We start from the raw sequence: 13,750 nt of genomic DNA on the forward strand, positions 1-13,750 counted from the left end.
CCACCAGTTAAAATGCCATTTAACCTCCCCCCCAAAAAAAGTTCAGCTGTTCTGGTAGGCTTTTCCTGACAGTTTGCACATCTTAGAGCACAAGTCAAAGTCCACGGAGAACTTCAACATGATCAGAGGGTTCTCATAGTTTAAGCAGGGATGTTCCATACCACTTTTTTTCAGACCAATACCAGCATGAGTACTCGAATAGTCACCGATGCCAAATAACGATACCACTAGTGCCTTTGATATATAAACCCCCCCACCCCAAAAAAAAAACAATGACAGGTAATTTTAAACACCTAAATGTCCCAATTTTGTATTTTTTTTGTGTTCAAATTGCATGCATTTTATAGCAATTTTCTTCTCTTCTAACTTCTAGTTCCTGATCGTAAAAAAAATGGAACATATACCATGGAACATAATGAAGACAATAATCATCGAGTGGAGAAATAACACTGCTCATCACCAAAAGAAATGTCAGGAAAAGCCTACTAAAACAGCTGACCTTAATGGGTTGATCAGTGCTTTAAGTGGTGGCAGGTGTGTGCTGACCCATTTGAACGTGCTGACTCATTTGAATGTGATTGGTTAGTTCTGAACACAGCCACATATAAGTTATAAGAGGGTGTGCACACTTATGCAACCACACTCATTCTATTTTTTTTTTCTTCTTCAATGGAGTATTACTGGTCCCGGGTAGAAAGGTTTTAAATCATTAAAAACAAGAACAACAAAAAACAGCTTTTGAACATGGGTGTGCAGACTTTTTATATCCACCGTCACTGAAGAGGAAAGTAAATTTTCATCCTTTTTGAGCATTTGTCCCAATACTTCTGTCCAAACAGGGAGCACCTGTTACCTGGCTTAATGTGTTTTATGTGCATCCCGATTGCCGCCATCTTCTCGTGTCAAATGATCGTATGCGAAAGCATTTTTGTCCTCGCGTGTGAAGATGAGAGCGTGCATGCCCGCGTTGGTTGCTGGTCCCGCCTTGAGGGGAGATAAACGGCCGAGTGTTGTTGTTGTCCAGAGAGCAGACACTCAGACGGGCCGCTCACACACGATTAATTGTTTCCTCGTTGCGCCCGGCCGGGACCAGTCGGACCGCGGCTGGGCCAAGGCCTCCCACCCTCGCTTTCAAGACGTGCGCGTGCGTAAGTGAGAAAGTGATGAAAAACAGAAGAAGAAGAATGCAACGTCTGTCACCGCGCTCCAGTTCCGAAGGCGGCCGCGGGCTAAAGCGGTGACGTATTGATTTGGAAGCGATGAAAATAATCGATTCTGTCGAATTTCCCCGTGCAAATGTTTTATGTTAACTTGATTAAAATGACGCAATGTTTGTGTTTGACATCTCGCTCCCTCATGTGGCGATGATGCGACTACTGTGACATGCAATTAATCATGTGCTAATGACTCGGTCCGACAACTTGACGTCGTCGTGTGAATGGTGGCTGCGCACTGATTCTTTTGGTCAACGCCGCTGAAGCAGATCTGCAGTGATTTTCATGGGAGTGTGGAAGCGACTGCTGATAGATTAATTACAACTATCAGAGGACTGATAATTCCCCAGTGGTGATAATAACATTAAGTGTGCTTTATTACTTCGGGTGGAAAAAAAGCTTCTGTGTTGGCTAAATTGTTTCTTGCTCATTTAACATGCATCACTGTCCACTGATTTAATATGTATCCAGAGTAGACCAATGGAAATTTGCATATTGACCCATGTAGGGTCATTAGACTCACAAATGAAATGTTACCAACGTAAACATATATTACAATAATAGAGTTTTAATGTTGTTGGATAAATTAGAACTTCTCTAGTAACTTTATTACTATTGTAAAGGTCTTCTGACTGGACTCCCCTAGAAGAGTGCCAAACAGCTAAAGCTCGGGTTCTTACCAGAACCAAGACATCAGAACCTATCACTCCAGTCCTGATGTCTTTAAACTGGCTCCCACTCAGCTGTAGAATCCATTTTAAAATTTTTGCTACTGGTCTATAAAATCACAGAATGGATCAGGTCCTGAACACATTAAAGAAATGCTCATAGAATATAAATCAAGTCGGGTTGTGAGGTCAGTAAACTCGGGTCAAATAGTGAAGGCCCAGAGTTGAAAGCAAACATGGTGCATTTAGCATTTAGCTGTTATGCTGCACACAAATGGAATAAGATGACTACAGAACTGAAAGTTAGCCCCAAGCGTAAATGCTTTTAAATCCAGGTAAAAAAAAATAAAATTATGTTGCGCTGTACTTTCTAGGAGTGGAAATCTTTGAATGTCTCACGATTCGATCCGATTCCGATTTTTAGGCCTGCGATTTGATTAGGAACGTTTTTTGACTCAAAATGATTTGATTGACAATGATTTTTGCTTCTATCGATAGATGTGCAAGGAATTGTAATGATCTACTCCAGTCTGACTCGCTAATGCTAATTAGCGCGCTACTCGCGGCACTTTTATCACTCAAAAGAACGGCTCAACGCTGAAATTTTTTTTTTTTATTGGAATAACTTGATCGTGACTTTTTCCTTCTACTCTCTAATGTGGCTACAACTTAACAGTGTATTAGGCCGCAATGCCCCTCAGTGGCCAAACTGGGTACAACATGAACAGCGCTCCAAATAAAGGCACACACAGACAAAGGCAAGACAGTATAAAATTATTTAAATAAAATCGATTTGGGGATATTTAGTACGATTCTGAATCGTACTAAATGAGAATCACGATTCTTATGAGGATCGATTTTTTGGCACACCCCTAGTACTTACTTTTAGTAATTTTAATAACTACATTTTATTGCTTTACTTTTAAATATCTTAAAATCTTTTGTCTTTAAATGTTGTTTTGTAACTATATGTGACATACATTGGATTATTGTGTGTAGGAAATGTGCTATATAAATATAAAATTGAACTAGTATTGTTTCTTTTAAATGTGGATTTTATACATCTTTATCAGATAAAAGACCTATTTTATACTTTCCTCCAGGGACCGACTGACATGGGTTTTATTTTAATTTTTTTAGGCTGATGTGATTGCGATACTTGGCAAAATAAAATAATAATTAAACAAATAACTGATTAATCATCTGATGATTTATTTATTTTTTTTAATGTATAACACTTTTTGGTCCCTTAAAGATATGAATTACAGGCAGAACATTTGACTGTTTTACTAAACGCTGTCCTTTTGTATTTAACTTGCTACAGAGAGAATTTATTTTTATTTTTTTAAAGATTTTTATTTTATTTTATTTTAATTAGTCATTATTTTTCTTATATTGTAATCTAGTATTGTGTAAAGTTCTGCAGAATTAAAATATAAATAAATAAATAAATAAATAAAAGCCAAATTTTGCAGAGCTTCTATCGAGCAATTACATCACCCTTGTCATTATTCAGCCAAGTCCTAATTCCTTCATGTTCTACACCTCACATGATATAAAACCATATTACCCGTAAGAGAGATCATGTAGCACGGTTAAAGCGGGACCCTCTTAATGCATCTTGACATCCAACAAAAGTCCCATGTTTGTTTAACGTCCCAAACACCAGGATAGTGTTAAAAGTGAAACATACCCATCTGTATGCCAACATGTCGGATCGGGTGAAAACCTGGACAGGCGTAAGTGACAGTGAGCCCGTGGCGCCAACATACGCCTCCTCCATGATCTGGTGTCGTGTTCACATGGATGGGCTTTCTGTGGTTGAGGTGCGACGGCTCTGAGGGGGGAAAATAATCAGAGTGTGAAACACAAGCTGGCTTTTTATGTGGGGTATTTCCATCATATGTACGATCTGTAGGGTCAAAGTCAAATACTTGATGCGTTCAAGGGCCATACTGAAGGCTTACATTGCCAAAAATATTAATAGCGATATTTGGGGGAATAATCACTGGCTCCTAAGTGTCCATTAAGTCTCTTACAAAAGCTGATGAATACACACATTGTATGGACATTGTTACAAAATTAAGAATAAATATCTGTTTGTTAGTTTTTTTGCCACATTTACGTTGAAGCATTATTGAACGGGATTAAACATTCAAACACGCAAATACAAAAAGAAAACACTGGCAAGGGACATGAGAAGTTGCCAACCTTGAACTAACCGTGAAGTAAATGCCCAAGCAGAGCTGGAGTCAGAGCTCCTGATGGCACCCACGAGGCCACGCCCCCTTAAAGGGACATCAACACATTAATGTACTGCAGTGTGTATGTGCCAGTTACTTTTTGGCTAAATTGCACTATAAAAACGGTTTATTCATTTACAATCTCATGTAATATGTTTTATGCGCTCAAACTAGTCTAAACACACAATTCTGATTAATAATGTGTTTGTGGAATATTAATTAAAGATGAAAACTCCACTTGTTTTTACCCATCTTTGGGGGGCGGCGGCCATTTTGTGTTGTCAACTGGAAATGGCGTCACAGTGCTGAATTGTAATATGCAATCATTTATTAAGAAATTGAATTAGCCTTAGTATTTTTATTTTTTTTTAATTATGGTTGCTCTCATATTAGTGTAATTGTGAATATTGCTGTTGAGACAAGACGAAAATAAGAACTAGATGGAGATTAGATTACGCTTGCGCAATGTTTTACTGTTATTTTAAAGCCATAGAAATGAAGATGATCTCATTGGCCAACTGGATGGATGGTTTTAATGATAAAGAAAGTACCCTGTGGTCAGTTCAGACTGCTTAATTGAGGCAGTTAGGCTGGAAGAGACTTAAAAGTGCCGGCCCCCGTCGACACTGATGACCGTCCTATAAAGGGACCCTCAGTCGGACCCCTCGGGTCCTTTGATAGGACACTCGCCAGCATCCTTTGGGCTAGTTGCACCCCCCACAATAAACAGGCAGGCCTTTGTCACCGGGAGTAGCTGAGGTCTGAAGGGTTGCTCCTCATTATTATTTTCTAAAGTAATTACACCTTATTATCTGTGTTTATTTTAGCGGGGGTGCGAGTGCGCAGGTGTGGGCCATTCTGCAGCGGATTGGCAGACTCACTGGTGCATGTACTCCTGAGCTGAGAGTCTTTTTTTTAATGATTATTAACTCTCTCCCCTCATCTTTACTTTTAGGGGGTGTTCGTCATAGCATTGTTGCTCATTCCAGCCCGACAAAAGAAACGTACAATTAGAGCCATTATAGCAGCAGCTGTGTGCTTCCGACACACGCAAAGACAGCGTCCTTTTCTCCCCGGCTCACAGATTTTCGCAAAAGTAGAGCCATGATGGCGTGCTGGCGAGCGGTCAAAGTGGCCTATAGTGTGCAGGAAAAGACAAGAAAATAAAGCTTTTTGATACTAGCGTGTTTCTCCAGTGAAAGCGGCGGGGAGTCTCGCCCACAGACTCGCGGGCCCGGAGAACAATGGATCTGCCATCTCCCGACGTGAAGTGTTATGAAAAAGTGCTCGCCGCCGCAGCTTGGCTGCTCGCTCGCACGCGGTTCGCCGCCGCGTGGGCGCAAGGACATTTGCAAGTAGGGAAATGCTCTTTTGAACTAGAATGGCACTCAGTGGAGGAAAGACCCCCGCCGAAGCCGGAGAACTCTCATTTAGTGCACCTTTGCGGTTTTCTATTCTGTGGATGAATTGTAATCAGCAGCATTCATGCACTGTTCAGTCTGATGTTGTCACAATCAAATGATTTAGAATCGATTATACAATCAATTAATCGAATTTGATACATTTTTAATTTGCATTCAACCAATGATTGTTGTTGATTTCATAGCTTTTGTTGATTTAAATGGGAGGCTGATGTTGTACTCAAAATCGATTCAGTTACTGGTTCACTCATTGTTTTCCAAAGTAAAAACAGATGTTTACGAAAGTCTTATTTTGATTAAACACAAAAGATAAATCGGTCTGCTTTCATGAAGGATTATAGAAGTCAGTGAATAATTACTGTTGAAAGACAGAAACCACAGCATTTGGACAATTTTAAGATAAACAATGGCAGCAAACGATTACTCGATTATTAAAATAGTTGTCAATTCATTTGATAATAAAATACTTCAGTCATTTTAAAGTTTAAACGAAGAATACAAAAAATAAATATGATGTTTAAGTAGATTTTTGGTTAAAAACGTATCGAGTGTAATCAATGTACACAAATCGGTTCATTTGATGTCTTTCACGATATTCTTATGAAAAATGAGTAAACTATCCTGACTGAAGCATTATCTGTCAGAGGTGGAAACATTTAATATTGATTGAAATGGTTAGTACAGTACTGAAGTTAATTATAGACGATTATCGGTATTTTGTTTTTCTGTAACAGCAATACGTATACTTGATCTTGATCAATTTGACCTCTGCTGTTCCAGACAAACAAACCACTTGGCTTTGGAACAAAACCTCCTGTCACAATTTGGTAAATGTCCAATTTTTTCACAAATATATAACATCCGTCAGTCCATCATTGTGGGTTTGATTTTTCCAATTTACTCACCAATCAAAAGTACGTATTGAAAAATGCTAACTCTCATTGACGACGCCAGCGATAAGATCCAAGCAAAGCGAATTTAGTAATGACGCTGATAATGACTTGAATAATAATTAAACACATACATTCATTAACATAAACATTTTAATGTTGTAATGTAAATGTAATTGTCATCATTGAAGCACAATCTCTCTAAGTATTGATTGAAAAGGTAAGTAAGAGTTATAGACAATGTTTACTTGGATTTTGTTGTTGTTGCTTTCAGGTACTTAAATTATAAGTAAACGTGCCCCGGGTCAATCTAACCCAGGAGCTGTATTGCCAATCCTGACAAATGAAAGAGCAACTGCGTAACCACGTTGATAATGAATGCAAGAGTATTCCCGGGTCAGTTTGACCCAGAAAAATTACTGCTGTTCCTGAGAAAAGTACACAACAGTAGCAATACACCTGCAAATTGCTAAATAATCATGAAAATTAATGACTTATTTCTTGACTCAATGTTACACAAAAAAAAAGTCACAAACACTAACATCGTCTCATTACTTTCTGGCACTTTTAAATGAGCAGACAAATGGCTGCCATATTTAAAATCCTGCTCTCAGTGATTTTTCCACGTGTTCAACCCAGCAAACGATCATCCTTTCATCAGTCAACATCAGCCTTCACTTTCATGTCGAATCACGCGGGGGGGTCACAAAGAAACAACAAAAAATGCCGGCGAGGAATTAAAGAGCTGATGACGTCAGATCAAAGACGAAGCAACGCGGGGACGAGGGCCCGCGGATCGGTGCGGGGTTGAATAACCGCGGAGGCCCTCGCGGCGGCAAACACAAGGGAACAATCTTACGCTCTCAGCACAAACAAAATGGCCGAGGGTTCCTCCTCTGTTGCTCACACTTAACGATTGCTCTCGCTTGGCTGACTTCACAACCGTCGTAATAATCAACAACGCGGGCCCTTAGTGGCACACACACACACAGCTATTATAGTTAATTGATAACCTAAATGTTTTTTGTTTGTTTTTTTACATATAATTGACAAGCTTCATCACTACTGGAGAGCTCACCCGTTCACACTTGTGTGTTAAGTCATTGGGTGGTCTATTTATTAAAAATGAACCAAGTACTGTATTATATTCTCCCTAAAGCGAACACACACACTTGTTTGTAAACAAAAATGTTACTCGTGTAACATGAGTACATTTATACATAAAAAATAAACAGGAAGTAGATAGTGTTCCACCTTATACTGCAGATTAAGCATTTTTTTAAGTGTTGAGAGCAAATGTTTACATTTTGAATGTATGTGCAAATACGCTTAAACATACTTGCACATAAAGGTTATAAGTATATTCAAACTTAGCCCTACTTGTAGGCTAAATGCTAAAAACATAGCACTTTTTTCCCATAATGCCACGGGGTATTGATGTGCAAGTCTAAAAAAAATATATATTTTTTTTAGCATTATACTAATACATTTGAAAATTTCACACAACCCGTATATGGTGGGAAAATGTACTGCAGATAATAAATCCTAAAAATCATGACTAAGCAATATTTACTTACGTAGTTTTCAAACGTATTGGAATAATGTAGGTCAAATGTAAAAAAAAATTATAATAATAATAATAAGTTTGTTTTTCTACTTGTACATGCTCAGATAAATACCCAGAAGAAGAAAAAATAAATAAATAAAATAAATGAAAAATAAAATAAAATAAAATAAATATCCCGTGGTGTGTGTGTGTATGTGGGGGGAAGCTATATTGTAGCATTTAGCCTCAAGTGCATTTGAACAACGTTGAAACACATCCGCAAATACGTTCGGACGTAATTGCAAATATGCTACATATACGTTCAAAGGTATTTAAACACGTTTAAACGTACTTGCAAATATGTTTGAACATAAGGTGTTCACACTGGAAATACGTTCGACGACGGACATATTTGCCAGTTGACTTCACATTGACAGTTGCACTCTTCGGTACAAGGTACTTTCTAGGCAAGCTATGACGTTTGAAAGCACAACAAATAAAGGTACATTTGTCTGCTTAAATGCAAAAGTCATAGAACATTTCTCAACACGGCATACAAATAACAAATGGGAGCTAAATTCCACGTACAACCCGTAAACATTGATAGCGTTATTTTCCATTTACGGATGTCTTTGGGGATAAAAGTCTTGGTCATACTGGCACCCATTCACCTCATTAAGACCCTAGAAGAGGGGACGAACCCGTGCTAGAAAGCGTTTTGCAGAAGGGAGCGGGGCGGAGGATAAATTGGCCACAGGTTCAGTACAAGAGTCCCCGCTGAGCTGAGCGGAAGAGTCGGGCCTGGCTGGCAGTGGAGGCAGGCCCAGGCAAGGCGGGCTCGGGGCCCCCATGCTGAGACCCCCTCCCTGCCTCTGACAAACACGCCAGTGGATAATCTCTCCTTCAGGGTCTCGGCCCGGCGCTGCGGGTCTGAAAGGGGAAGGGGCTGTTATACGGCGTCGTGCGGAACAAGCTCGAGTGTGTGCGCTTGTGTGCCTTTGACACTTTCAGCACAAGCGGAAAATTTTCAGCTCGAAACTTTGGTCAATTATTTTGACACCGACACATTTGACAAACTATGATCTCACAAAATATAGTCATTGCTGAGATTTTAGTAGTTACAGAATAAGTTTTAAAATCCCAGCATGTATGCTTTTGACAGTTTCAAAAAGTGAATCCAAACATGGCCGTCCATAAAGCAATTTTGGGATCATTCCATATAAAATGAACCAAGAATTTGCATGTCACCTCTCACATTGTCTTCATATTTTGTTTATAAGTGTGGTACATGGAAAATAGCACGATTACCACGTGCAACTTTTCAGAATCACGTTTGCAAATCGAACTCCAATAAACATGATCAATGGTAATAATTGGGCAGGATTTTCGCTCAAGGACGTGCTTTTTTCATCACCATGAAATGAGTATGTTTTATTCACTTTTTATGAACATTTTAACCACAGATTGTGATCTTGAACAGAATAATCGACTTGGAGTGACTGACGCCCTCGGTGCATGGTTTGCACCTGGCTAATATTATATATATATATATATATATATATATATATGCTAATGTTGTGAAGATTAGACTAAATTTACCTAATTTAATTGGGGGGTCCTTTCAGGGTCCACCCTGTTATTATTGCTAATAGTATATTTTTTCTCTCTTTGGTGGTTAAGCTACTGTATACCCAGTACAAGTTCCAGAAGGTTAAACATGTCAATTATCAGATATAAAAAATAATTTTCACAAAAAGGTTATCACACCGAAATGTCACCAGTTGCTAGGAATGGTCCATTTAGAAAATTATATCCCTTCCGAATTTCTCGGAAATGTCACAAGAAGGTTCCTCATATCTTAATGTCTCTACAATATTTCGTGAAAACTTAATATTTAACATACTTTTGAAGTTTATTTTTTTTAAAGCCAAGTTTAAGAAAGTAGCATAGTGGTTTTGTAAGTCTATGAATGATCTTAAAAATGATACCAAAATCCACTTCCTAAGGAAAGTTTCAAAGAGACATTTAGAAAGCAATCTTTGGTTGAAAGTTTGTTCCAAGAGATTAAGAAGAATGTTTTGAGTTTTCACTCTTTCATTCCATTTTCAAACAGACTGATTGCATGTAGAGGTAACATTTTTTTGTGGCTACACAAATGTAAATCATTAATTCAGGTTAGATGACAAGGCAACACACACCTAATTTGATTAAAATTGATGACATTCACACAACAGTAATAATGAGTAAACACACTTGAGTTGTCTTCTCTAAGCATTTTACTTCTGTCAAAATTCTTACAAAACGAAACAAAAGAACATAAGAAACATCTCCTTCCCTCCTCTCTTTGTCGTCAGCCTGTAATATTCACATAGAAATGTCCATTTTTATCCACATGGATCTCGTCAGCCACTACGACGTCTCCATCTTGTAACCGTGCTTTTCCAGCTCCGCTCTACAGGTAGAAAAAAAGAATGATGCATCAATGCCACTCAAACGACAAAAACATGTCATGTTGCATTAGCAGGTGTGGCAATGACATTCAATCACACAAAAGAGAAACAAGTTGACAATTCATTTGGCAAATTCAAGTGAAGATCCAATGCAAAAACTCCATAAAAAATGACTTCATTAAAACAATTAATATTAATATATTTGTTTTGTTGAGATTAAGGTTGTATCTGTTTAGTGTTATTGTATTCTATTTGTTTATTTTATTTTTATTGTATTTGTCTGGTGTGTCGTTATGATTGCCTTGTATTTTTTGTGTGGGACTCCCTCGCAAACGAGATGTTGCATCTCACGGAGCTTACTTTTTTTTTATTATTAATATGATTGCCTTGTATTTTTTTGTGTGGGACTCCCTCGCAAACGAGATGTTGCATCTCACGGAGCTTACTTTTTTTATTTTTATTAATATGATTGCCTTGCATTTTTTGTGTGGGACTCCCTCGCAAACGAGATGTTGCATCTCACGGAGCTTACTTTTTTTTTTTTATTAATATGATTGCCTTGTATTTTTTTGTGTGGGACTCCCTCGCAAACGAGATGTTGCATCTCACGGAGCTTACTTTTTTTATTTTTATTAATATGATTGCCTTGCATTTTTTGTGTCGGACTCCCTCGCAAACGAGATGTTGCATCTCACGGAGCTTACTTTTTTTTTTATTAACTCAAACTAATAACTTATTTTAATCAACTGTAAAAAATTGTAAAGTATCACAGTGTCACACTGCAATAGCAAGATTCCATTTATAGGGGACATATTATGGAGAATTGACTTTTTTTTCTTTCTTGTGCACCATTAGTACCTAGCCAGTAGCCACCCATCAAATGTGAAATTGCACAACTAGGTAACTCGTTAGTTATCTACCCATTGCTAATATTGTTTAAAAAAAATTGAAACATGGTAATTAACATAAGCACTTATAACCACATAACCAGAACCAAGTTACTGCCGCTGAGAAGCTAAATGCTAAGCACACTCATTTTTGCATATTATTTCATTATTAATCATGAAATGGGTGAGGCAGGGTAATACACCACAGGTTAAATGTTTCAAACATAGATTGCTGTTGTAGCAATGTATAATTAAAGTTATGTTTAATTGGATTACATAGGATTGTGAGGAATTGCTTGAATACATTTCCCTCTAAGACACACATGGTTTGACACTCTCTTCGACCAAAAAATCTAAGTTAAAGTACTAGTACACTTCACATGGACAAAGCGTCGTGCTGAATACCTTAACTGGTTGGAGAAATCATCCTCGACGTTGTCGTCGTCCCAGTTGTCTTCCCAAACATGAGCATCTTCATCTTCGTCCAGCCCAGTCCAATCTGAACATATCCGCAACGGACCGAATACAATGCGTGGAGGGGGGAAAAAAGAATCAGGCAAATAAGTTTTGATAGAAGCAAATTTGTTTTCAACGGGGAAATGAGTCAAAAACCTTAAAACCTTACTAAATGCCACTTTTGGCAGGCTTATACGGTGACATGCGGACATATTATTGTTTAGCTCGCATCCCGCTAGTCCATTTAGCCATTTGCCAACCTAAATTAAAATGTCAAAACCGTCATAACAAGGACAACTCATTTACGGAGGAAAACATTTAACTAGTTATCTCATTGCTGGTTAAATTAATTTGTTATATTGGCTTGTTTACCAAGCAGCTTGGCTAGCTACTGCTACGGCTAATTACTGCTAGGTTAGCCTGGCTAGGCGAGCTGAGTCACTGCTACCAGGCCAAGCTCACATACAAAATGCTGACAATTAGTAAAACACCGACAGTCACAACGTGAAAATACATTATTTGCTAACCTTCGGCTGGGAATTCCTCAAACTCATCATCCTCCTCTAGTAGACCCAGGTCGACGGTTTGCTTTTTGTCTGACATCTTCACCGGTGTGATGCTGTGACGCTGTTTGGATTTTGGAGATGAATGGCTGCTGGCGCGCAATGGATTATGGGAACGTAAAACCTCTTGAGGAGGGTCATGGCTGCGCTGACTGCGTGATGGTGCGCAGCACAGCGCTTTATGCGTTAAGTTGTTACTAAACCAACTATTACTGTTTGTGTTTAAATTATTGAAACACAAGTCGTATAATTTTACATTATAAAATATTTACAAAAACTTTATGTCATAGATAGATAGATAGATAGATAGATAGATAGATAGATAGATAGATAGATAGATAGATAGATAGATAGATAGATAGATAGATAGATAGATAGATAGATAGATAGATAGATAGATAGATAGTTTGCTTGCAGGATATTCATTCGGTTTTGACAAAGTCAGGCATCAATTTCCGTTCCACCTGCACCCCAAGGCTGACAAAATATTTTCGTCTGCCCCAGGCATCTAGCAAGCTTTACAGTTCGCGCACAACAGAATTTTACAATTCCAGTTGTCTCCACAAAAATGTTTTGCGTGTATGTTCCATTGTCCCCCCAAGATATTAACTGAAATAGGCAGCACAGTGACCAAGTGATTATTAGCACGTCTGCATCATATTTCTGAGGTTCCGAGTTTGAACTTTGGCTAAGGGTGGGCATATGTTTGTATGGGTTTTTCTTTGTGTCAGTTTCCTTTCACCTTCCAAAAACATGCCGGTTCATTGAAGAATATAAATTGTCCTTCGGTTTGAATGGTTGTCTTTATGTGCCCCGTGATTGATTGATTGGCAATTGTAAATGTTTTGGAACACATATAAAACTGCTTTATTGTGAAACAGAAAACACAGTCTGTCACCTCCCCTGAGGCCTCTCCATCATCAGTACACACATACTTCTTCTAATGTGCATAACCATAAAAGGATTTTGCTCCTTCCTGAAAACATTCACACAAGTCAGCAGTCACATCTTAGCAACCGTTTCCCATTTAGGAACAAACGCATACTGTATCCCATAGGCCTGCTCAAATAATAAAGCGGCAGCCGCAGCTTAGATGTAGTCGACATGAATGAGACCGATAATTTACGACAAAACCACTTGCACCACAATGAAAACGACACTGACTGCTACTGTCATCTGTTGACAGATGGAGCTGAGGTTTCTGTTTAAGACTACTTATTCTATTTTATTTTGTAATTATCCTAAGCCTTTGTGCAAAACAATGCCGCAACATTAGGAGGCAGAGCAAACTAAACGCAGTACAAGGAGGAAGTATAAATAAATTTGTAGGAGAAGTCCCAGGCAAGTTGGAAAATTGGTCATGGGATTTTTTTTTTTTTTTTTTTTAAATAAAACGTCAAATTGAGTATGTC

General features: G+C 38.3%; 1 protein-coding gene and 1 long non-coding RNA gene across 3 annotated transcripts in view; both read right to left on the reverse strand.

The window, feature by feature from the left end:
- LOC144037115 (uncharacterized) overlaps positions 1–13,750 on the reverse strand; it is an 80,246-nt gene that overhangs the window by 63,661 nt on the left and 2,835 nt on the right. For both annotated transcript variants that reach the window (XR_013288819.1, XR_013288820.1), the window contains exon 2: positions 3,576–3,719. This is a non-coding gene — a long non-coding RNA (uncharacterized LOC144037115). The remainder of the gene's footprint in view (positions 1–3,575; positions 3,720–13,750) is intronic.
- On the reverse strand, positions 10,241–12,470 carry sem1 (SEM1 26S proteasome subunit). The gene is made up of 3 exons (XM_077548263.1): positions 12,303–12,470; positions 11,725–11,818; positions 10,241–10,434 (listed from the first exon to the last, which is right to left on the reverse strand). The coding sequence occupies exons 1-3, from the start codon at positions 12,376–12,378 to the stop codon at positions 10,392–10,394; spliced, it is 213 nt and encodes a 70-aa protein (XP_077404389.1). The 5' UTR covers positions 12,379–12,470; the 3' UTR covers positions 10,241–10,391.

This window comes from Vanacampus margaritifer, chromosome 17, assembly GCF_051991255.1.
Source record: "Vanacampus margaritifer isolate UIUO_Vmar chromosome 17, RoL_Vmar_1.0, whole genome shotgun sequence".
Lineage (NCBI taxonomy): Eukaryota > Metazoa > Chordata > Actinopteri > Syngnathiformes > Syngnathidae > Vanacampus > Vanacampus margaritifer.